Source organism: Narcine bancroftii, chromosome 1 (assembly GCF_036971445.1).
Source record: "Narcine bancroftii isolate sNarBan1 chromosome 1, sNarBan1.hap1, whole genome shotgun sequence".
Taxonomy (NCBI): Eukaryota; Metazoa; Chordata; class Chondrichthyes; order Torpediniformes; family Narcinidae; genus Narcine; species Narcine bancroftii.
Genome location: NC_091469.1, coordinates 246,558,278 through 246,583,387, shown reverse-complemented (window position 1 = coordinate 246,583,387; position 25,110 = coordinate 246,558,278). Strand labels below are relative to the sequence as shown.

The 25,110-nt window shown below is 42.4% G+C and overlaps 1 protein-coding gene across 2 annotated transcripts in view; it reads right to left on the bottom strand.

The window, feature by feature from the left end:
* The window catches only part of coq9 (coenzyme Q9 homolog (S. cerevisiae)), a 111,634-nt gene that overhangs the window by 22,055 nt on the left and 64,469 nt on the right, over positions 1 to 25,110 (bottom strand). For both annotated transcript variants that reach the window (XM_069894096.1, XM_069894106.1), the window contains exons 6-7: positions 24,633 to 24,737; positions 18,315 to 18,470 (exon numbers count right to left, since the gene is read on the bottom strand). In XM_069894096.1, coding sequence (XP_069750197.1) covers positions 18,315 to 18,470; positions 24,633 to 24,737 — 261 coding nt within the window. The remainder of the gene's footprint in view (positions 1 to 18,314; positions 18,471 to 24,632; positions 24,738 to 25,110) is intronic.

Here is a 25,110-nt window from a genome sequence, read left to right as displayed (position 1 = left end):
AGGACAGGCAGATGAGGAAGCACAAATGTTGTCAGTTAGAGGGGTTGAGATCTGTTTATTAAATTTTCATATTTAGACATACAGCATGGTAGCAGGCCATTTCGGCCCATGAATCCGTGCCGCCCAATTTACACCCAGTACGTTTTTAATGGTGGGAGGAAACTGAAGCCCTTGGGGAAAACAGACACAGGCATGGGGAGAACATATATGAAACTCCATCCAGACAGTGCACGATTTAAACCCTATTCCCGTTTGCTGCTGTTGAAAAGCTCTTCGCCAACCCTGTCGCAGTGACTAGCAGTGAAGGCACTTGGAGAGACTGGTGCCAGGGTGTTGGATGGTCTGTGCAGGCCACCCAGTTGGAGTCTTGCCTACAAAACGACCAGGAGGTCATGTGGATATTTCTGCAAAGGCAACGCAAGAAGAATTCTCAAGTCTGTCGCAGCCACAACTCCAGTCTTCCCATCATTTGAACATTAGTTCTGGGCATCAAATTTCAAAGGCCTTTGGTTCAACACTGAATTTAAAAGACTGAAGTTTGAAAATAAATTCCTAGATTTGGCCTGGACTGTAATGGTTTGGGTATCACACACACACACAAACTAGACACTTGCTAACAGATGGGGATAGATTCAGTGTTAAGGATAGTTTAAAAGTTAAGACGTTAGTTTAAGAGTCAGAAATAAAATTAGTGTTTTAAATTAAACACTGTCTGGTTCATTGTCCATTGTCTTCCTGGATTTTTACCACATTTGAAGCTGAACTAAAATAGCAGGTATTGTATATGCTACAGAAGACAGCACAGAATTTGGAGCTTTGTAATCGATAAAATTTCAATTGGGTGATTAAATTCCTTTTTGCAAGCTAATTCAGAGTCTTGTGTGTGTAAAAGTAGTGATGGGTATTGAACGATTTTTGGAGGCACCATCTCCTGAAGAGTTGCAGAAGGCAAAAAGGATGATTTGGTGAATATTGCTCAACCGTTGGGACTTATTGAAGGAAAATTATCCCTGAAAGAGGAGGAGATAAAGGAAATTATAGTAAGGGAATATGAAGAAAAGGAAAAGTTTGAAGAGGCAGAGTTAGAGAAATTTCCTGAGAATAAATTCATTAAGCAGCAGGTGGTGTTGGAAAGAATTGAGTTAAAAAAGATTGAGGGAGAGGAAAAAAGGCAAGGACTGTTTGAGTTAAAAAATGGAGTTAGAGGATGCAGAGAGGCAAAAGCGATACAAGGCAGAGGAAAAAAGAATATAAATAGGGTTAGAGGAAACAGAGGAGGTTCAAGGCAGAGCAGAGACAAGGCAGAATTCTACCTTCTTGTCCAATTGAGAAGTTTTTAACCAGTAGAGGTGAGGTTAGTTCCTCCATTTGATGAAAGTGAAATTGATAAATACTTTCAACATTTTGAAAAGGTAGCTGAGAGTTTAAAATAGCCACAAGATCAGTGGTCCCTCATGTTACAAAGTGTAATTAAAGGGAAAGTACAGCAGGCTGACTCAGCCCTTACTAAAGAACAAGCTGGTCATTATGAGATAGTTAAAAAAAAGCCATGCTTCAAGCTTACAAATTGGTTCCTGAAGCTTAGACAAAAATTCAGGAGTTTGAGGAGATCAATGAATCAATCTTATATAGATTTTGCCTATGAAAAAGCTGGGTGCTTTGACCGATGGTGCTTATCAAACAAAATAAAGATGATTACAACAGGTTAAGAGAACTGATGTTAGTTGAAGAAGTCAAAAGGTGTGTTCCTAATTATATAGAATCTGCTAAGTTAGCCAATGTGAATGGTCTGACCCACAAGGTTAAATTTATACCTAATAAAACATTTCAAAAGGTAAACGTGGTTCATCCCAGTAAACATGAAAATAAATCAGGAAATAATGTGAGAATTAAAGATGAAGGGAAGCATGAAAGGGAAAAACCTTCAGTTCCCCTTTGCCATTATCGTAGAAAACATGGTCATGTGATGGAAAATTGTTATAAACTGAAGAAAAAGAAAGAGGCAGCATCAGATGTGTCTGTATTCAAAAAGATGAGAGACCTGGAAACAAAGAAAGTTTCAGATCTGCTGACAACATTAGGGATTGGTTTAAATATTTTGTGGAGAACCCTTTTCTTGAGTTAGTGTGGATTGTGTTGGCCTGTGGCCTAAGACAAAAGCTGGAAATCAGTACTTGTTAACTGTTTTGTGTGCAGCTTCCAGGTTTCCAGAAGCTGTTCCACTTAGAAACATAAAAACTAAATTCATAATCAAAGCTTTGGTTAAATTCTTTACATTAGTGGAATTGCCTAAGGAAATTCAATCAGAAGGAAGTAATTTTATGTGAGGACTTTACCAACAAATTATTTATAAATTAGGAGTTACACAAATTACATCATCTACATATCATCCTGAAACTGAAGGAGCCCTGGAGAGATTTAATTCGACACACAAGACCATGATGCAAACCTGTTGCTGGGATAATGAGAAGGTTTGGGATGAGGGTGTCCATTTGCTTCTGTTTGCAGTAAGAAAGTCTGTACAGGAATCATTAGGCTTCAGTCCTTTTGAGCTGGTGTTTGGAGATCAAGTTAGAAAACCTTTAATGTTGTTGAAAGAACAATGGGTTAACAAGGATGTGCAGTTAAATTTATTGGATTATGTTTGTAAGTTCAAAGAATGGTCGCAGAAAGTCTGGGAAATGGCTCAAGAGAATTTGAAGGTGGCTCAAGGAAAGATGAAAACCCGATATGATTGGAAAGCTAGAGCCAGGAATTTTAAGAAGGGAGATAAAGAGTTAATTCTTTTCCCAACAACCTCTAATCCACTTAGGGCTAGATTTTCAGGACTGTAATGAAATAGAATCAAAGATTAATGAAGTCAATTATGTGGTTAAAACACCTGATCGGTGACGCAAAGCACAAAATTGTCACACAAATATGTTGAAGCCATGTTTTGCAAATTAAGGTGTTAGTAAGGAACAACCTTCCTCAGAGGTATTGGTTGCTGACAAGATTAAGGAATCTATGGATCATGAGACAGTACTGTACAAGCTGACTCTTGTGAGGGTCACTTTAAACAAAACATTGTTCCAGTTTGGCTGACTAATTCAAACATTTTGCAAAATCTGGATGATAAGTTAGATCTTCTCCAGCCACAGGAAAAGGAGCAACTACTACTTTTAAATTTAAAAAAATTGTTTACAGATGTGCATCAAAGAACGTTGGTGATTTATCATGATGTGGATGTTGGAGAAACTCGTCCCATAAAACAACACCCCTATCGAATGAACATTGAAAAGTGTAAAATAATGGATCAGGAGGTGGAATACTTGTTGGAAAATTATATTATTAAACCTTCAAACTCAAATCAGAGTTCTTCTTAGTTTCTGGTACCTAAAACAGATGGAACTGTTATGTTAGACTCCGTACTTACTACAGAAAGGTTAACATAGTAACCAAAACAGATGCTTATCCCATTCTTTGAATTGATGACTGTATTGATAAAATTGGGAAAGCCAAATTTCTTACTAAGGTGGATCTGTTGAAAGGTGGCTGGTTCATGCCACTAACCAAAAGAGGAAGGGATATTTCCGTGTATGTGACACCATCAGGCTTGTATGAATATAATGTGCTACCTTTTGGCATGAAAAATGCCCCAGCGGCATTCCAAAGGAGGATAAATTCTGTAATTCAAGGTTTAAAACAAACAGATGTTTATATTGATGACTTGGTCACAAAAAGTGAGACATGGGAAGAACATCTGATAGAACTGGACAAATTGCTTGTAAGATTATCCAAAGCAAACTTAACTGTTAATTTAGCTAAAAGTGAATTTGGGCATACTACTGTGTCATACTTAGATCATGTAGTTGGTCAGGGACAAGTTCTGCCTATTCAAGCAGAAATGCAGGCGATTTCTGATTTCCCTATGCCCAATGACAAGGAAGCAGTGAGGTTTTTAGGAATAACTGGATATCATAGGAAGTTTTGCAAGAATTTTGCATAAATTGCTCTTCCTTTAACCAATCTTCTGAAGTGTGGACAAAATTTAAAGGTGATATTACATTTTAAAATCTCCTGATTTGGACAAACCATTTTCTTTAGCCTTGGATGCGAGTGAAGAGACTGCGGGAGCCGTGTTATTCCAAAGGAATGATTGTAATGGTATTGATCATCCAGTGGCTTACTTTTCCAAGAAATTCAATGAACATCAAAAAACATTCTACCATCAAGAAAGAACTATTGTTCCTTGTTCTGGTTTTGCAGCACTTTGATGTTTATATCAGCACAGTTCAGGGACCAATTATTGTGCATACTGGCCATAATCCCATGGTGTTTTTAAATAAGATGAAAAACTGATGTTTAATTCTTCAAGAATATAATTTAATGATAACTTACATTAAAAAGAATGATAATGTAATTGCTGATTGCCTTTACAGATGTTAAGTTTGCAATGTTTCACAGCAAAATGAAACTTATTAGTTGTATACGCTTCTAAAAGAATGTTGTCTATTGTACTGTATAACAATAGTGAAGGTATTATTTCATGTTGTAGATTGTAGTTAAAAATTTTGCTTTTACAGCTCAAAATTTTCTTTGTTGGGAGATGGTATTATGAGCTCTTGTTTTAGTAAAATGGGATTATCACTGTAAGGGATAGTATAGACAGAAGGGACTGAATGGTCAATTAACATTTAAAATTTCACACAAGCACAATACAAGTCACATCCCAGCAATAAGAACTGAGGGATGGTTTGTCAGTCTGTTCTAGAATTCAATGCATTTGCAAAGATATTATGATTTTACAAGGAAGAACCATGCTGATGGCTGGAGAGAAAACAGCTTTTTGAAGCAGCTCTTGTGGCCAGCCATTTATAGCAAAGCATACTCTGTAAATGACTGGGCCTTTTTGGTGGATTGACCTATGCTTGGAGGGTCATTTTGGGAAGCAAAGTGCTTCATTTTGATTGTGACTAACAGTGGAGGTCACTAAGAGAGACTGCTTCATTTTAAGTGTGATTAGCAGTGAAGTTATTTGGAGAGACTGGTGCCAGGGTGTTGGAAAGTTTGTGCAGGCCGCCCAGTTGGAGTCTTGCCTACAAAAGGACCAGGAGGTTGTGTGGATGGACATTTCTTCAAAGGCAATGCAAGAAGAATTTGTGAGTCTGTCGCAGCCACAACTCCAGTCTTCCCATTAGTTCAACATTAATTCTGGGCATCAAATTTCAAAGGCCTATGCTTCAATGCTGATTTTGAAAGTGAATTTTGAAGTAACTTTCTAGATTTTGGCCTGGACTGTAATGGTTTGGGATCAATCACACAGACATACATACGTTAGCAAACACTATACACCTGTGCATAGCTGGTGTTAAGAATAGTTTAAAAGTTTAAGGCGATAGTTTAATAGTCAGAAATAAGTGTTTTAAAATTAAACACTATCTGGTTCATTGCCAATTGCTGCTCGTAATGCATGGTTCATAACAATAGATAGTTTCAATTTGACAAGATGTGGGGCACATGCATAGAATACTATCATGATAGAAAGATTTAAGAAGTTTGGGTGCTCTGGTGATTCCCTGTCTAGTGTCCATATCGTTACATCCTTTTCTACAAGGTAACCTTGTTTAGAGAGAGGGGATAGATTAGATTTATTTGAGGGCTTTTTGGTTTTTTTTTAAATTAACTTGTTAAATATGGGTTTAATTATGGTTGTTATAGATCATTTCAATAAATTAGACAGAACTTACCTTTTGTTTAGATCAAGAGATTATCTAATGTAGTTTTACATGTTGACTATCCATATGTATATGATATGACCTGTTATTTGTTCTATTAAAGTCTATGTATGTAGGAATTATATCTTAAACTCAATAAAAATATTTAAAAAAGGAAATATAATGTTGTGGCTGACACAAGGAAAGGATTGGGGATTAGATGTTTGAAAAGTGATAGGATGGGGGGAAGCTGGGGGGGATTGGAGGGAGGGGTAGCAATATTAGCCAGGGATTTACGGCTGTAGAAAGGGAGGATGTTGTGGAGGGAGCATCTACTGAGTCAGTATGGGTGGAGGTCAGAGACAGGAAGGGAACTATCACTGGTTTGGGAATAGTCTATCAGCCCCCAAATAACTCTCGGGATAGTGAGGAACAGATAATTAGGCAGATTTTAGAATGGTGCAGAAATTACAGGGGATTGTTGTTTTGGAAGACTTCAACTTCCAAATATTGACTGCAAGAGGGATAGATGGTGCTGCATTTGTCAGGTGTGTCAAAGAAGGATTCCTGATAAAGTATGTGGACCAGCCGATGAGAGGAGAGACCAGACTGATTCTAGTACTGGGTAATGAACTTGGTCAGATGACAGAATTCTCGGTGGGGATCATCTTGGTAATAGTGACCACAACTCCGAGCTTTAGCATAGCTATGGACAGGGATAAAAGCAGACAAAATAAGAAAGAGTTGAAAGTAAATCACAAAAATATGTAGACACTGTGGTTGAAGTAAAAACACAAAATGCTGGAGAAACTCAGCTGGTTTTAAACCTTGAATTGTCCTATTTAGTAAAGGTAAAAATACATAACTGACATATCAGGCTTGAGCCTTCATCAAGGTATGGAAGAAAGTCAGCAGGCATCTGAACAAAAGGATGGGTGGGGCAACAGTAGGTGTAGAAGGGAGGGAGGGGACAGCAGAGATCAGGGGGAGGAGGGACAGCCAGGCGAGCGGAGGAGGGAGGGAAAACTGGAAAAACTGGAAAGGGAGAAGATGTTAAAAAAAAGAGGCGAGCAGGTTAGCAGAAACCAGATAAGTCAATGTTAATGCCATCTGGCTGGAGAGTGCCCAGACAGAAAATAAGGTGTTTTTCCTCCAATTCACAGGCAGTCTAGGTGGAATAGTACATAAGGCCATGGGAAAGAGTTGAATTGGGAAGGGCTAATTACGATGGGATGAGGCAGGAATTAGTGAGAGTAATTTGGAAACAGATGTTCTCAGGGAAAGGATGGAAGTAATGTGGAGGAAGTTTAAGGACCATTTGAGCAGGATTCAGGATAGGATTGTCCCGCTGAGACAGGGAAAATATGGTAGGAAAAGGGAACTGTGGTTGACAAAAGGCAGCAAGATAACAGGAAGAAGGAAGCATACATTGGATTTTGAAAGCATAAAACAGGAAGGCCACATGAGAATTATATGGTAGCCAGGAATGAACTTAAGAAAGGACTTAGAAGAGCTTGAAGGGGCATGAGAAGGGAAGTGGGATTAGGAGAACCCCAAGGTGATCTGCGTACATGGAGAACAAAAGAATGACGAGAATGAAGGTGGGGCCACTTAAGGATAAAGGAGGCAACATGTGCCTGGAGGCAGAGGAGGTCCTAAATGAATACTTTGCTTCAGTATTCACAAGAGAAAAGGAACTTGATCAGAGTGAGGTCAGAATAGAACAGGCTTGAGTGCTGGACAATGTTGAGAATAGAAAAGAGAAAGTTTTGGATCTTCTTAAAAACATTAAGATTGATACCACTCAGAGAGTGGTAGCTGTGTGGAATGATCTTCCGGGAGAAATAGTGGCGGCGGAGTCAATTGTATTATTTAAGAAAAGGTTGGACAGGTATATGGATGAGAAGAAGATGGAGGGTTATGGGCATTGTGCAGGGAGGTGGGACTAGAAAGGGGTGTTTGGTTCAGTGCGGACTAGAAGGGCCTAATGGCCTGTTTCCGTGCTGTAATTGTTATGTTTATGTTTTTTATGTTTATAAGTCCGTGGGGACAGACATGATATACCCCAGGTAGCAGAAAAAAGGAGGAAACAGTGTTGGCGATGATCTTCATCTCCTCCTTGGCCACAAGGGAGATGTGGTAGGATTGGAGAATGGCAAATGTGGTCCCCTTGTTTAAAAAAATCCTGGGATTTATAAACTACTGAAGAAGATTTTAAGAACAACATTTATGACCATTTTGAAAAGTAGTCTTCTCAGGGACAGTCAGAATGGCTTTGTAAGGGGAAGGTCGTGCTAATGAGCCTGATTGATATTTTCGAGGAGGTAACAAAAGAAATTGAAGGTAGGATGGTAGATGTGGTGCATCAGAATTTAGTAAGGCATTTGACAAGGTCCCCCATGAGAGACTCATTCAGAAAGTCATGAGATCGGGGTGGGGTGGGGGGGGGAAACATGTGTCACAAGATAATGTAGGGCTAGAATGCAAATCCCTACTCTACTTGAAAAAGTTGAAAAAAGAATGAAAAAAGGTTGAAAAAGTTAAGGAAAATAGAAGAAAGAAGTATTTGAAGATTTAAAGAATAATTTAAAATGTCACCAAAGAAAGAAAAATCAGCTGCACTCATACAAGAAATGGAGCAAGAAAAAAATCAAGATAAAAAAAGAGGGGCTGACCTTGAGGAAGGATCCAGGAACTGTGCATAGGTACTGGCCAAGGGAGACAAGCCAGAAGCTGGAGAGACCTTGGACACTGTTGTGCGGGGCCTCTCCTGACAATGGCCACCCACTATGGGTGAGGAAGTGATTATGCGTGTGCAAGGTGCTGCGCATGCGCAGAGTGCAAAAAAAGAGACAGTTTTTAAAAAGTCTCAAGAGAGCCTTCTAGCTCCAGTGGGCAGGAAAAAGAGAAAGTGCAAGAAAAATGCTGTGAACAAGTATTTATGGATAGAATGATAGGGAAAATGAAAGAGACATTTATTTCTACAGCTGATATGATGTTATTAACGGAATAATTTAAGAAATGTAGAGAGAATCTAGCGAAAAATATGAATTTTACAAGGAAAGTGGAAAAATGATGCAGCAGGTGGACAAAAGATTTGAGGTTCTGATGAAAAAAAATAAAGGAAATGAATTTGAACTTCAAGGCATTAAGGAACAGATGAAGAAAGTACAAGCTGAAGTGGCTACAACAAAAAAAAACAATTAACGATAAAAATTGACATTTTAGAAAATTTCAGCAGAAGGAATAACAAAGATTGTTGGACAAAGAAAGTGATGAAGGACAGAAAATAAAGAAGATTTTACAGTGTTGGATTCTGGAATCTTTGGGGGCACTGAATTTCAAGGATACATTGAGATTGAGAGAGCTCATAGAGCATTGAGACCAAAGCCACAACCAGATCAGAGACCTCGTCCGATACTGGTTAAATTTCTTTGTCATAAATTAAGAGAAAAGATCTTTGAACTGGCGGATAAAAAGCAAAAGAAAGACAGTCACTTTTGATTTATAATGGGAACAAGATTTTCTTTTACCCTGATATAAGTTTTGATTTGTTAAAAAAAGAAAAAAAGAATTTAAAGCAGTTAAAAATGTGTTGTGGAACAAAGGTTATGCCTTTGTCTTGAGGTATCTGGAAGTTTTAAAACATTTTGTACCAGATGGGAAAAACAGAGCCTAATGAGGCAAAGATGTATGGTGATTCATTTATAGAAAGAGAGAGACAGGTGTCTGTTGATACTTGAAAGGAACTTATAACTGAATGAGTTAAGATGTAACTGTAAGTTTTGAGAGTGTTTAACTGGGAGGAGGGTTTTAACCTTTACATGTTTAAAAGAGTTATGAATGAATAAGAATGTATAGTCATAATGCAACAAGGGATTGTATTGTATTTTGAGTGAGTGAGTTGGGAAAATGGAGCTGACAACTACGGAATTATGAGAACAAGTGTGGTTTCAACCACATCCCATATAGATCAGGGTTTTAAAAATGTAAAAACATCATGCGCCTTTGGGGAAAGGGGGAATTTTCTCTTTTTTTTTCTTTTCTTTTGTACACCTAAATTAATCAAGAATATTATGAGATAAGTTGTTAATATTATTAGAGTGGGAGGACTGGGAGAAGTGGGATGGATGGACAAAGGATTTTATAGTACTTGATGGCAGAAAAATTGAATCTTATTAGTATCAATATAAAAGGAATAAAGAATGCAATAAAATGGAAAATATTGTTAATGTATATGAAAAACAAAAGTAGATATAGCTTTTTTACAAGAAACCCATTTGACAGAAAAAGAGCATAAAAAGTTGAAAAGAGATGAGGTTGGATTGGATTGGTATTGGCATCTTCATTTAATTCAAAAGCTAGAGGTGTGGCAATATTAATGCATAAAAATTTACCAGTTAAAATATTAGATACAACTATAGATACAGCGGTAATGGTTAACTGTCAAATTTATTCAGAATATTGGACTTTATTGAATGTGTATGCATGAAGTGTAGATGAAGGAAAAATTATACAAGATGTATTTATGCAATTAGCAAGTGCAAAAGGAAAAATAGTAGGAGGGGGAGATTTTAATTTCACCTTAGATTCAAAATTAGACAGATCAGGTGGTAAAATTAAAAAAAGTAAAGTAGTTAAGATTTCAACAGGTTTAATGAAAGATATGTGTCTTATGGATATTTGGAGAAGAACTTATCCAACTGATAGAGAGTATTCTTTTCATTATTTTAGATACAAGATACATTCACATATAGATATGTTTTTAGTTCTGCACAACTACAAGCTAGAGTTCAAAAGGTTGAATATCAAGTGAAAGTTTCATCAGATCATTTACCTTTAATTTTGTCAATTGCATTGGCGGAAGAACAAAATATAGGTTATAGATGGAGACAATACAATATTAATAAAGAGAAAAGATTTTTGTGATTTTATGAGACGACAGATTAAATTTTTTCTAGAAACGAATGAAAATTCAGGAGTGAATAAATTTATTATAGAGCATATTTAGGTCAAATAATAAGTTATAAAATAAAGAAAGAACATATTAAAGTAGATAAATTGCAAAAAGAAATCTTAACTTTAGAGAAGGAATTACATATTCAAAAAATGAAGAGAAAAAATATTATTGGAATCAAAAATATTAAAATCTAATACAATACAAACCTATAAGGTAGAAAGAGATATAATTAGAACTCGACAGAGTGGCAATTAAAAGCTGAACAAGTATCAAAAATTATAATTGCAACAAAGAAGGAAACTGGTCAAATCACCTATAAGATGCAAGAAATAAATGATAACTTTAGGAATTTTTATTAAAAAAAATATGAATCAGAATCCCCGAAGGATGAAAAAAATAGAGGAATATTTATGATGTTAAATATGGATGAAACATTAGAGCTATCTAATCCTTTTTCTGAGACAGACATACATGAGATTCTTATATCACTACAAAACAATAAAGGTTTCCTCCCTCTAGTTTTATAAAGAATTTAAGGAATTGTTAACTCCTGTATTAGAGTATTAGATCAAATGAGAGAGTCAGAATCTTTTAAAACAACATTAATAAGTTATTCCAAGAAAAGGAAAAGATCCTTTATAACTTTCTTATAGACCTACATAGTTATTAAGTACAGATTATAAAATTGTATCTAAACTATTAACTAATAGATTAACTAAATAATTACCAAAATTAATAAATATGAATCAAACCGGTTTTATTAAAAATAGAAGATCTGTAGATAACAGTTAAATTTATGAGTTTTAAGTGTAGCACAAAAAGAAAAGGAACCAGCAGTAACTGTCACATTAGATGCAACAAAGGGATTTAGGAGTGATGGTAAATAGTACCCTCAAGGCTGATACTCAGGTAGATGGTATGGTGAAGAAGGCATTTGGAATGCTGGCCTTCATAAATCAGAGTATTGAATTCAAGAGTAGGAAGGTTATGATGAAATTGTACAAGGCATTGGTGAGGCCAAATTTGGAGTACTGTGTACAGTTTTGGTCACCAAATTATAGGAAAGATATAAACAAAATAGAGAGAGTGCAGAGAAGGTTCACGAGAATGTTGACAGGATTTCAAGGTTTGAGTTACAGGGAAAGGTTGTGCAGACTAGGGCTTTTTTCTCTGGAGCATAGAAGATTGAGGGGGGACTTGATAGAGGTGTTTAAGATTTTAAAAGCGACAGACAGAGTAAATGCGGATAGGCTTTTTCAATTAAGAGTGGGGGAGATTCAAACTAGAGGGCATGGTTTAAGATTGAAGGGGGAAAATTATAAGGGGAACATGAGGGGAAATTTCTTTACGCAAAGGGTGGTAGGGATGTGGAATGAGCTTCCGGCAGACGTAGTTGAGGTGGGATCATTGGTTACATTTAAGGATAGACTGGATAGTTACATGGAGAGGAGAGGACTGGAGGGGTATGGACCGGGTGCTGGTCATTGGGACTAGGAGGGTGGGAATTTGTTACGGCATGGACTAGTAGGGCCGAACTGGCCTGTTCTGTGCTGTAAGTGGTTATATGATATTTGTTATAGTAAAGGTTACAGAGAATGAAAGATTGTTTGTTAGGTTCCTTTTTTATGAGTTTTGAACAAATGAAAGAGAAATATGAAATACCAAACATAGAAACATAGAAGATAGGAGCAGGAGTAGGTCATTCGACCCTTCGAGCCTGCTCCACCGTTCAATGAGATCATGGCTGATCTTAAAGTTCAGTACCCCGTCCCCGCCTTCTCTCCGTAACCTTTAATACCCTTATACTGAAGAAACAGATCTAATTCCCTCTTAAATATATTTAATGAACCTGCCTCTACTGCCCTCTGTGGCAATGAATTCCACAGATTCACCACCCTCTGGGTATAGAAATTCTTCCTCATCTCGGTCCTAAATGGTTTGCCTATTATCCTCAAACCATGGCCCCGGGTTCTGGATTTTCCCATCATTGGAAACATCCCATCTGCATCCATTCTGTCCAGTCCTGTCAGAATTTTATATTTCTCTATGAGATCCCCTCTCAATCTTCCAAACTCCAGGGAGTACAATCCCAATTTGTGTAATCTTTCCTCATAAGTCATTCCTGCCATTCCAGGTATCAGCCTGGTGAATCGCCTCTGCATTCCCTCCATTTCAAGAACATCCTTCCTTAGATAAGGTGACCAAAACTGCACACAATACTCCAGGTATGGTCTCACCAAGGCCCTGTACAGCTGCAGTAAGGTATCCTTGTTCTTGTACTCAAACCCTCTTGATATGAAGGCCAACATACCATTTGCCTTTTTAACCGCCTGCTGTACCTGCATGCTTGCCTTCAGAGACTGATGTACAAGTACCCCTAGGTCTCTCTGCACTTCCCCATCTCTTAATCTATTGCCATTCAAATAGTAATCTGCCCTCCGGTTTGTATTACCAAAGTGGATAACCTCACATTTATCCACATTGTAGTGCATTTGCCATGTATCTGCCCAGTCCCTCAATTTATCCAAATCACACTGGAGCTTCCTGACCCCCTCTTCCGTGCACACAACCCCTCCTAACTTAGTGTCATCTGCAAATTTGGAGATATTACATCCAACAGCTGAGGTCCCAGTACAGATCCCTGTGGTACCCCACTGGTCACCGCCTGCCACTCAGAAAACGAGCCATTTATCCCAACTCTCTGTCTTCTACCTGCCAGCCAGTTCTCAATCCACATCAATATTTTGCCCCCAATCCCATGAGCCTTGATTTTGTAAGCCAGTCGTTTATGTGGGACCTTATCGAAGGCCTTTTGGAAGTCCAGGTACACCACATCCACTGGCTCTCCCCCATCTATTTTACCTGTCACCATCTCAAAGAATTCCAATAGATTTGTCAAGCACGATTTACCTTTTGTAAATCCATGTTGACTCCGTCCGATCCCTTCTCTGCTAGTCATATGCTCCGCTATTACATCCTTAATAATGGATTCCATCATTTTGCCCACTACAGATGTAAGATTCACAGGCCGATAATTCCCCGCTTTTTCTCTACCCCCCTTTTTAAATAGTGGGGTAACATTAGCTACCCTCCAATCCATGAGTCTATCGAGTTCTGGAAAATAATTCTAAAAGCATCTGCTATCTGAATGGCCACTTCCTTGAGTACCATAGGATGTAGATTATCAGGCCCTTGGGATTTATCTGCCTTCAATCCCATCAATTTCCCCAAGACCATGTCCTTAGAGATACTGATTTCTTTCAGTTCCTCCCTTGCATTAGTCTCTATGTTTCCCAACATCCTTGGGAGGTTATTTGTATCCTCTCTTGTAAAAAAAGAACTAAAGTAAGAATTTAATTGGTCTGCCATTTCCTTATTCCCCATTATATATTCCCCTCATTCCGACTGCAAAGGACCAATCTTTTCCTCTTGACATATTTATAAAAGCTTTTGCAGTCGGTTTTTATATTTGCCGCAAGCTTACTTTCGTAATTTATTTTTGCTCTCTTGATTAATCCCTTTGTCCTCCTTTGCTCCATCTTGAACTGCTCCCAGTCTTCGGTTGCGGTACTTTTTTTGGCCAATTGATATGCTCTCTCTTTGGACCCAATGCTGTCTCTAATTTCCCTTGTTATCCACGGTTGAGTCACCTTTTTTGGTTTATTTTTATGACAAACCGGTATAAACGATTTTTGCAATTTCTCCATTAGATCTGTGAATGCTTTTCATTGTCTATCCACAGTCAACTCCCCCATAAACACCACCCAATCAATCTTACTCAACTCCCGTCTCATACCATCATAATTCCCTTTATTTAAATTCAGGACCTTAGTCTCGGTTTTAATTTCATCACTCTCCATGTCGAGTGAGAATTCGATCATATTGTGATCGCTCCTACCCAAAGGGCCTCGCACAACCAGATTGCTGATTAGCCCCATATCATTGCATAATACCCAATCTAAAATGGCCTGCTCCCGAGTTGGTTTCTCGACATATTGGTCTAGATAACCGTCCCGTAAATATTCAAGGAATTCCTCCTCCTCTGTATTTTTACCAATTTGACTAGTCCAATCTATATGCAAATTAAAGTCTCCCATGATGACAGCTATTCCCTTATTGCACGCTTTTCTAATTTCTCTTTTAATGCCTTCCCTCAGCTCTACACTACTATTTGGAGACCTATATACCACCCCCACTAACGTTTTCCGCCCCTTGCTATTCCTCAGTTCTACCCATAGATTCCCCATCTTCTGAGTTAATATCCTTCCTGTCAATCATGTCGGTCCCTTCTCTCACCATCAATACTACCCCACCCACTTTTCTTTCTTGCCAATCCCTCCTATATATCGTATACCCCGGGATGTTAAGTTCCCAGGCTTGCCCACCCTGCAGCCATGTTTCTGTAATCCCAATCAAATCATATTTGTTTATCTCAATTTCCACAGCTAATTCATCTACCTTGTTCCGAATGCTTCTTGCATTAAGATATAAAGCCTTCAGATTTGCTTTTTTCACCCTCCTTGCTCTTTCTGATTTTTTACTTTCGCTGCCTAACCTAACTTTTCCTGTTTTATCTTTTCTGTCCTTTGCCCTATCATACAGGTTCCCACCACCCCTGCCAAATTAGTTTAAACCGCACCCGACGGCTTTACCAAACCTAGCTGCCAATATATTGACCCCTTTTGGGTTTAGGTGTAACCCATCCTTCTTGTAGAGGTCATGCCTTCCCCAAAAGAGATCCCAATGATCCAAGAAGCCAAAACCCTGTCCTTTACACCAGCCCCTCAGCCACACATTTATTTTTCTTAATCTTCCATTTTTGTCCTCAGTTGCACTTGGCACAGGTAGCAACCCAGGGATCACCACCCTGGCTGTCCTATTTCTTAGTTTCTGTCCTAGCTCTCTGTAATCCTTTTTCAGTACTTCCTCCTTTTTATCTATGTCATTGGTACCCACATGTACCAAGACATCAGGCTGTTCGCCTTCCCCTTTTAGAATACACTGGACCCGATTTGAGATATCCCGCACCCTTGCACCAGGAAGGCAGCACACCATGCGGGCATACCTATCTGGCTCACAGAATCTCCTGTCTGTATTTCTGACAATAGAGTCCCCAATGACCACTGCATTCCTCTTTACCTTTTGGTCCACCATGCCAGGCTCAGTGCCAGCGACCTGGTCACTGCTGCCAGCTTCCGTCAGGTCATCTCCCTCAACAGCATCCAACAAAATATACCTGTTACTGAGATGGATATTCACAGGTGTGCTCTCCATTTTCCTGGTATTTTTCTTCCCACCCCTGACAGTTACCCACTTACCTGACACATCTGGTCTTGGGGTAACTATGTCCCTGAAAGTTGAATCTATTAACTCCTCATTCTCCCTTACCAGCCGTAGGTCCTCAAGTTGCAGCTCCAGTTCCCCAACTCGGTCCTTAAGGAACCGCATCTCGGTGCACCTGACGCAGATGTGGCTATTTGGGAGGGTGGGACTCACCCATGGTTCCCACATCTGACATCCAGTTCAAAGCACCCATAGGCATGGCTGAGCTAAAATAATGCCACTTACCCTTCTCCTCGCCTGCTTTTGCCTAAGCCTGTTGAGCCAAAGGCTGGAAGTCCCACTCCTTCAGTGCACTACTCACTCAGTGCGCCGCTCCTCGCTGGCCACTCCCTCCCCTTTTACTCCTTTTACTGGCCCCTTGACCAATTAACCTTGACCAATTAACCCAGTCACTCTCTCCAAGCTCCTACTCCTCTGACTCACAGCTCAAACTCCAGCTGCTGCCTCCTCAGACTCCCAGCCTGATTTGAGTAGGCCCAAGCCCCAGTAAGCCCTTGTATTTAACTGCTTACCTCCAAGTCACTCTCTCCGAGCTTCTCCTCCTTCGACTCCCAGCTCAAATTTACATATAGATTGGACTAACCAAATTAGTAAGTCCAGCTATTTATTCTACTCACCTCTCTGATGCTGTCTCTTGGCTCCTCCTCCTCTCACCCGACACCAGGAACTGACTCACTGTCTCCCCCAACCCCGAATTTATTACTAATATGTATATAACATTACAAGATACTATGGGGAAAAAAAGATTATATAAATTAAAACAAAGATGGGAAAAAGATCTAAATATATAAATTCAAGATGATGTTTGGTTTGAACGAATGGGAGGGGAGGTGGGGAGGGAGGAAGGGGAGGAGGGAGGGGGGGAGAAAACGACACTGTGTATGTTCAAGAGGGAAAATGTTTGTATCTTGATCAATGTGGTTTATAGTGTGAAAAAAAAAAAAAAATAAAAAAAAAAGGCTGTGCCAGGATTTTAGATATCAAATGGTACAGTTTAATTTTTTACATTATACTCCATACAAATTAAAAGGATTAAACACCAATTATTCTGATAAATGTTTTAGGTGTAAAAGGAACTAGGAACCTTTGTAGATTCAGTTTGGTCCTGTGCTAAAGTGGAAAAATTTTGGAAAGATTTGAGTATATTATTAGGACAAATTATGGAGATAAAAATACAAAAGGATGTGAGAATATTTTTACTTGGTAATATATATGTGAAATTTCTTAATATAGCAATAGCAAAAAAATGTGTAGCAGTGAAGTGGAAAACAGAAAATTTTATAATGATGTACAAATGGAACAGTGAAATACAAAATTGTATACCGTTAGAAAAATATACTTATAGTTTAAGGAATCTGATTGGGAATTTTTATAAGATTTGGGAACCGTATATGGAATTTGTTAACAAAGTAAAGGGAGTAAAGTTTAGAGGAACATCAAGGGTGTTTTTTTTTGTTTTTACACAGAGGGTTGTGCATCCTGGAGTGCCCCAGCCGCCCACTCGAGCTCTTGACAACCTCGGCTGCCTGCCCGAGGTATGGCCGCCCCGGCCACCTGCTTGAGCTCCCAACACACTGGCAACCCGCCCTCCCATCTGTACTCCCGACACCCTGAACGACACAGGTATTTACCATGATCAAAAGTAGTGTGCATGTAATAGTTGACTCCCTAAATTAGATGTCCAGAAAGTGGTCAGTCGATGGACCATCCAAGGGGTCAATAACCCTGGGGAGGGTCGATAACACAGAGTTGTCATTTAATATAGTGCCTCTGGTAGTGTTGGCCAAGCTCTCGTGAGAGCGGAGCTTGGTGGCCGTCATCTTGTATTTCAGCCTGTACTGTAGCTGCTGCCTCCAGCCCCTCCATCCAGCATAGCTGCCGCCCTCCCTGTCCAACGCCAGGATTCCATGCCTGGGGGCTAATGAGGGACCATGTAGTTCCTGAAGGGGTCAATGGTCTATAAAGTTTGAGGACCGCTGCCTTAAATTTACCCAAAAAATTGGTCCACAAAATTACACGCATATATATGGTAGGTTTTTGTGGTGGGAATATATAGGTCGGCATAATATCGAGGACACAAGGACCTGTACTGTACTGTCGTCTTCTATGATCTATGTCACGGGAACTCTGGTTTCCTCCCACGTGAAAAAAAAGAGGTTTGGAGGTAAATTGGATGCAATTGGGCAGCACAATCCGGAAGGGCCTTCTACTGTGCTGTACTGTTAAAATTTCCTTTAATAAAGGATGTGCCTGGCACAGCCCAGTGTGTGTGCGGACATACCAGGCCTGCACGTGGGTGGTGCCCCAGCACTCACCTGTTTGGCAGAGTGGGCTAGGCTGACCACATCATCCACACGGTGTTGTAGGAAGGCCCAGGTGCTCTCATAGTCATGGGTGGTGTCCTGCACCAGCACCAGCTCTGTGCTGCTGTAGATCCCCGCCAGAAGTATCCTCTTCATGTACCAATTGGACTGTGCACAGGCCAATGAAAAGGTCATTATTGTCTGTAGACATCAAGGCCCACAGTAATATCATACAAGAACTGAACAGGAGTCGGCCATCTAGCCCATCTAGCCTGCAAGATCACGACTGATCTGGCCCTGGATTCAGCTCTACTGATCTGCCTATTCCCATAACCCTGAATTGTGTGAAATCTAACTGGGTTTTAAATGCATTCAATGGTGCAGCTTGCGCAGAAAACTCCAGTTTCACCACTCTTCACCTCCATCCTAAAGCTCCCTGCTCTTAAATTCAGTCCCTCGAGCAAAGAAGGGCAACATCCCTTTTGCTTTCTTTTTTTAAATTTTTAAAAATTTTTCACACTATTAACCATACTGACCAAAATACACACAAACATTTGCCTCTTGAATATACACAGTGTCATTTTCTCCCCTTTTCCCCCCTCCCTTCCCTCCTTCCTTCTCACCCCCTCCCAACCCATTAAACATTCAACATATACAATACAATAAACCCATTTAACAATGTCATAACGCAATGAAAATAAACAAGAACATTGTGTCATCTACTTTTACACACTGGGTCAGTTCATTTCGTCTTCTTCTCATTCTATCATTTTAATAAAGTCACATTATTCGAACAAATTTGAGAACAGTACATAGAACACAACAGAGAGGGCCTACCCTTTTGCTTTCTTGATAGCCTGCTGCACCTGTAAACCAATCTTTTGTGATTCATGCACCTACACACCCAAGTCCCTCTGCACAAGAGCATGGTACTGCATTCACTATATTGTTCTGCCATTTTTTCTTTCCAAGTGAATGGCCTTGCATTTCCCAACATTGTTCTCCATCTGCCACACCCTTTCCCACTCACTTACCTCTATCTCTCTAAAAATCCATTCCCTTCCTCTCTCCACCCTTTTATTCAGGTGTCTGCCTGTCTTTTTCTTATTCCTGATGAAGGCCCCAAACCTGAAACATTGGTTACCCTTTACTTCCTGTGGATGTTGCATGACCTTCTGAGTTTCTCCAGCATCTGCAGACTTTCTTGTTCAACTCTATTCAAAGCCTCAGCCATTTCCACATTACCCAATATTCCCCCATTCATCTTCCAAGAAACCTACATTCCTTTTAGCCACCCATTTACACTTTATTCAATTATAAAAGCTTTCATTGATTTTATATTTTGTGCTATTTTACCTTTTATTACTTTTTGAAATGTTCCCAATCTTCTAGTTTCCCCCTGCTCCTGGCCATTGAGTACACGAGCTTTTAATTTGATGCTTTCCTTCATTTCTTTTGTTATCCAAGGCTGGCTCTCCCTATTCTTAATATTGTAGCAGCCCGCTAACCAGGACTCGATCCGGTACATGAAATGGCCAATGAATGCTGCAATGGCGCAGACCCCATGGGGGCCAACGACCATCGTCCCAAGTGACAGCCCACATGGCGGGAAACAAAGAGCAATAGCAGGAAAGCCGACCAATCTGAGGCTGGCGCTCCTGTGACATCATCCTGTCGTCAGTAGCGGGGAGAGAATATAAGTTGAGTTGCCAGTGCAATAAATCAGTCTTCGACTTTGACTTCTTAGTGTCATTCCTTCCACACGTTGTGGTAGCGCGCACACTACATTGATGATCCCAGCAGAAAGATGACAGACCAGGCGGTTTCATTGAAGCTGCTACCGTTCTGGGCGTCCCAGCCACACATGTGGTTCGAACAGGCTAAGGCCCAGTTCCACCTTTGACAGATCAATGCTGACAACACTCGCTACCACTACGTGATGAGCTCGCTTGACCAGGACACAGCAGCGAGTCATTGACTTCCTGCGGCAGACTCTGGAGCAAGGCAAATACGATGCCCTCAAGGAGCTATTAACCCGCACCTTCTGGTTCTCACAGCACGAGTGCGCCACCGAATGATTGCATATGGACGAATTGGGGGATAGGGTCCCATCCTCCTTCATGAGCGAGATGTTTGCCCTTGCTGAGGGACACAGCTCTTATCTGCTCTTCGAGCAGGTTTTCCTAGAGCAGTTCCTCCACTGAACCGAACCACAGTGTAAGGCCTCACCATGGGCCCTCTGCTCCACACCAGGGCACACTGCCTCCACCCCCCCCCACTCCCCAATCCCAAGAAGCTCACCCTCACCGAGGGAGTTTTAAAAAACTGGAAGAGTTGGGGATAGTGCAGTGTTCTGACAGCCCGAGCCCCCCTCCATGTGCCTCCCCCTCCACGTGCCATCCCAACCTCCCCACCCCCCTAAGAAGCTCACCCTCACCAAGGGGAAGTTAAAAAAACTGGAAGAGCTGGGGATAGTGCAGTGTTCTGACATCCCAAGCCCCCCTCCATGTGCCTCCCCCTCCACATGCCTCCACACTGCCTTCCCCGCCCCCCCCCCCCCCCGAGAACCACCCTCATCAAGGGGGAGTTTTAAAAACTGGCTGGGGATAGTGCAGTGTTCCAACAGCCTGAGCCACATGCCTCCCCTCCACGTGCCATCCCAACCCCCCTCTCCACGTGCCATCCCAACCCCCCCCCACCCCCCACGAGAAGCTCACACTCAACTAGCAGGAGTTTAAGAAACTGGAAGAGCTGGGGATAGTGCGGTGTTCCGACAGCCCGAGCCCCCCCCTCCACGTGCCATCCCAACCCCCCTCTCCACGTGCCATCCAAACCACCCCCCCCCCCGAGAAGCTCACCCTCAACAAGGGGGAGTTTAAAAAACTGGAAGAGCTGGGGATAGTGCAGTGTTCCGACAGCCCAAGCCCCCCCCACCTCCACGTGCCGTCCCAACCCACCCCCGAGAAGCTCACCCTCAACAAGGGAGAGTTTAAAAAACTGGAAGAGCTGGGGATAGTGCAGTGTTCTGACAGCCCGAACCCCCCCTCCACGTGCCTCCCCCTCCACGTGCCTCCATACTGCCTTCACACCCCCCCCGCCCCCGAGAAGCTCACCCTCACCAAGGGGGAGTTTAAAAAACTGGAAGAGCTGGGGATAGTGCAGTGTTCTGACAGCCTGAGCCCCCCCCCACTCCACGTGCCTCCCCCCCTCCACGTGGGACTGAAGTCAGCAGGATGCCATGTGGTGACTATCACCGCCTCAACGAAGCCACCACACCCGACAAGTACCCCATGCCCCACATCCAAGATTTTACCGCTAACTTACAAGGGGCATGGCCGTTTTCAAAACTCGACCTCATCAGGGGCTATCATCAGATCCTGGTCCATCCCGATGTCATCCTACAACTGCCATCATTACCCCTTTTGGACTCTGAATTCCTGAGAATGTCCTTTGGACTTGAGAATGCAACCTTTCAGAGCCTGATGGATGTGGTGGGCCAGGATCTCCCATTTTTGTTCATCTATTTGGACAATATTCCCATCACCAGAAGCAATAACACGAAGCACACAGCCCACCAAAGGCAACTGTGTGAGCAGCTAAAAAATTCAGACTATCTATAAACCCTGCTAAGTGCCAGTTCAGGTTGGAAACAATTAACTCCGTGGGGCATCGAATCAACAGGCACAGAGTGAAACCCCTGCCCGAAAAGAGAGAGGCCATTCGGCGTTTCGCCAAGCCCTACACAGTGAAGGGGAAGCAAGAATTTGCCATATGATTAACTTTTATCACTGATTCATACCGGCAACGCTTTGCGTCATGTGTCCCTTTTCGTGCTCATTGGCAGGGAAGTGTAAGGACATTACCTAGGACAATGAGGCCTTGGAGGCATTCCAGAAGGCCAAAGACGTCCTGGCCAATGCCACCTTTGTGGTACACCCCAGGCCAGAGGCGCCAACCACTCTCACAGTCGACATCTCCAACACAGCGATAGGGTACGTACTGGAGCAATGCATCGAAGGACAATGGCAGCTTCTGGCCTTCTTTAGCAGGCACCTCCAGCTACCCAAACTCAAATACAGAGCCTTTGACAGGAGCTATTGGTGCTGTACCTGGCAGTCAGGCACTTCCAGTATTTTTTTGGAAAGCAGGCAATTCAGGGTCTTCGTGGACCATAAACCATTAGCCTTTGCCTTCCCCAAAGTGTCTACCTGTGGTTGACCAGGCAACAGCGACACCTCTCTTATCTGTCCGAGTTCACCACGGTCATCCAACACATCGCGGGTAAGACTAATGTGGTGGCTGATGCATTGTCTCCCCCACGATTGAGTCTGTCCAAGCCCTGTCCCAGGGCTTTTCTGCCCTAGCCAGGGCACAGCAGGGGGACCCTGAGATCCCAGCATACAGAACAGCAGTGTCCAGACTCAGGCTGGAGGATGTCACTATCGGTCCTGGTAACCACACACTCCTCTGTGACAACTCCACCAGCAAACCCACTCCATCATGGTGGCCATGGAAGGTAGCAGGTCTTTGACACAGTGCACAACCTGGCGCACCCAACCATCAGGACTTTTGTTAAAATGGTGGCCAGCAGGTTCATCTGATGCAGACTTTGGAAATAGGACAGTCAATATGCCAAGACTTGCACACTTTGCCAGACGTCCGAAGTGCAGACACACGTCAAGGCCCCCCCCCCCACCTCCCCAGACTTATGAACCAGCACGATGTCAGTTCAGCCACGTCCATATTGACATTTAGGGCCACTGTCGGACTCCCGAGGGGGCGAGATATCTCCTAACCATGATTGACTACTTTACGAGGTGGCAGGATGCGGTCCTGCTGGCCGACACAACCACCGAGACCTACGCCACGGCATTGATTAACATCTGGGTGTCGAGGTTCGGAGTCCCGTTCATTTTGGGACTCTGGGCTGCACTGGCCAAGTTGCTGGGAACATAGCTCCACCATACCACAGCTTACTACCCTCAGGCCAACAGGTTGTGGAACAGTTCCACTGGCACCTAAAGGCGGCCTTGATGACTCGGCTTAAGGGGCCAAACTGGGCAGACAAGGCACCCTGCGTATCCACACCATGCTGAAAGAAGATTTCAATGCCTCAGCAGCTGAGATGGTATGTGGTGCACTGTTGGTGATACTGGGAGAGTTCTTGGCTACCACCAAGGACCCAGAGGACTCCACTGCCTCATTGATTAAGTTTGCCAGAACAAAGCCTACATATCCAAAAATTTAGAGATCTGTGAGTACTTTTTCGTTCAGAGCGGGACAACCCTGCAACGACTATATGAGGGGCTGTAAAAAGTAATCAGACACAACGGGTCAACATGTGTGCTAGATATCGGCGGTAAAGAAGAGACTTTCACTATTGACTGGCTCAAACCAGCACATCTGGACATTAGCCAACCGATCTCCACACAGCCCCTGCAACGCAGAGATAGGCCACTGAAAGTGGCGAATAGCGTACTGATTGCTGGTTCTGGGTGGGGGGGGGGGGGCGTTGTGTAGTGGCCCGCTAACTGGGACACAACCTTCTACACAAGGTGGCCGACATACACGATGACCGCGCAGACCTTGCAGGGGCCAACAACCTTCGTCCAAGGTGACAACCCACACAGCGAGAAGCAAATAGCAACGGCGAGAACACTAACCAATTTGAGGCCAGTGCTGCTGTGATGTCACTCCTGTCATCGGCAGCAGGGAGAGAATATAAGCAGAGCTGCCAGTGCAATAAATCAGTCTTTGACTTCAACTCCTCGTGTGTGTGTCTCCACACTTCGTGGTAGCCCTCATGCTACAATACCCTTGTTTTTAACTGGAATATACTTTGGTTGGGCATTGTCAAAAAAGTTTTTATGAAAGTGCTCCCTTCTTCAAATGTCGGACCAGTCTATACTGTCCAACTCAACCCATTCTAGTCTCCCTTGTTTAAGCATTTCAGATCAAACAAGTGCACCTTTTGTATGAAAATTCACTCAAACTGTGACCACGCTTTCTGAGAAGTTCCCAAACAACAAGATCCCTCATTTGTCCTGTCCCATTGCACAGGACCATGTTACCTTATGGGTTCAGTAACACGTTGAACAGTTATCACATGTACATTCCACTAACTCCTCCTCAAGATTGCCTCAACTGGCCTGGGCAAGTTCAAGTCCCTGCTGCCAACCTGATACCTCTCCCCCCCTTCCCATCCCCGTGGATCTTTCCTTATCCCCAGGCAGGTGGCCTTTACCTCCCGAGTTTCTTACACCATCCCATTTACCCCCCGACCCTCCCCGCAGAGTCCGGCAGCCCATCCTCACCCTCCAGGTCACTCACATCAGTTGATCTGTCCCCTGCATGATACCAGATCTCGTCCACCATCTTCAACAGGCTCCTCACACTCTCGCCAATGTTCTCGGGCATCAGGAGGATACTCATGGCCTGAGGGGAGCAGAAAAGCTGCTGGTTAGTTCCCCAGCTGCCCCTCTGATGGACACTGCCCCACCCAGCCTCTGATCAGCCTGTCCCCTGGCCGCCCCCACCACTGCTGACCTGTCTCCTTGCCGCAGGCCAGACCGTCCCAGACCAAGAAGGGACACACCAACTATGGGGGTATGTTGTTATACATTAGCCTGGGAGTGTGGGGGAAGGTGATCGGACACCCTAGGGCACTGAGCAGGGACCCTCTGACCCAGTTGGGGGAATTCCTTGGCTGTTCCCTTGTCACTTTCCCCTCCCCACCCAGATGCAGGAGAGCAGCCTCCGTCCCGTGTACAACTTACCCAGAAAAAGTGTTTTTCTGTTCTGCTGCCCC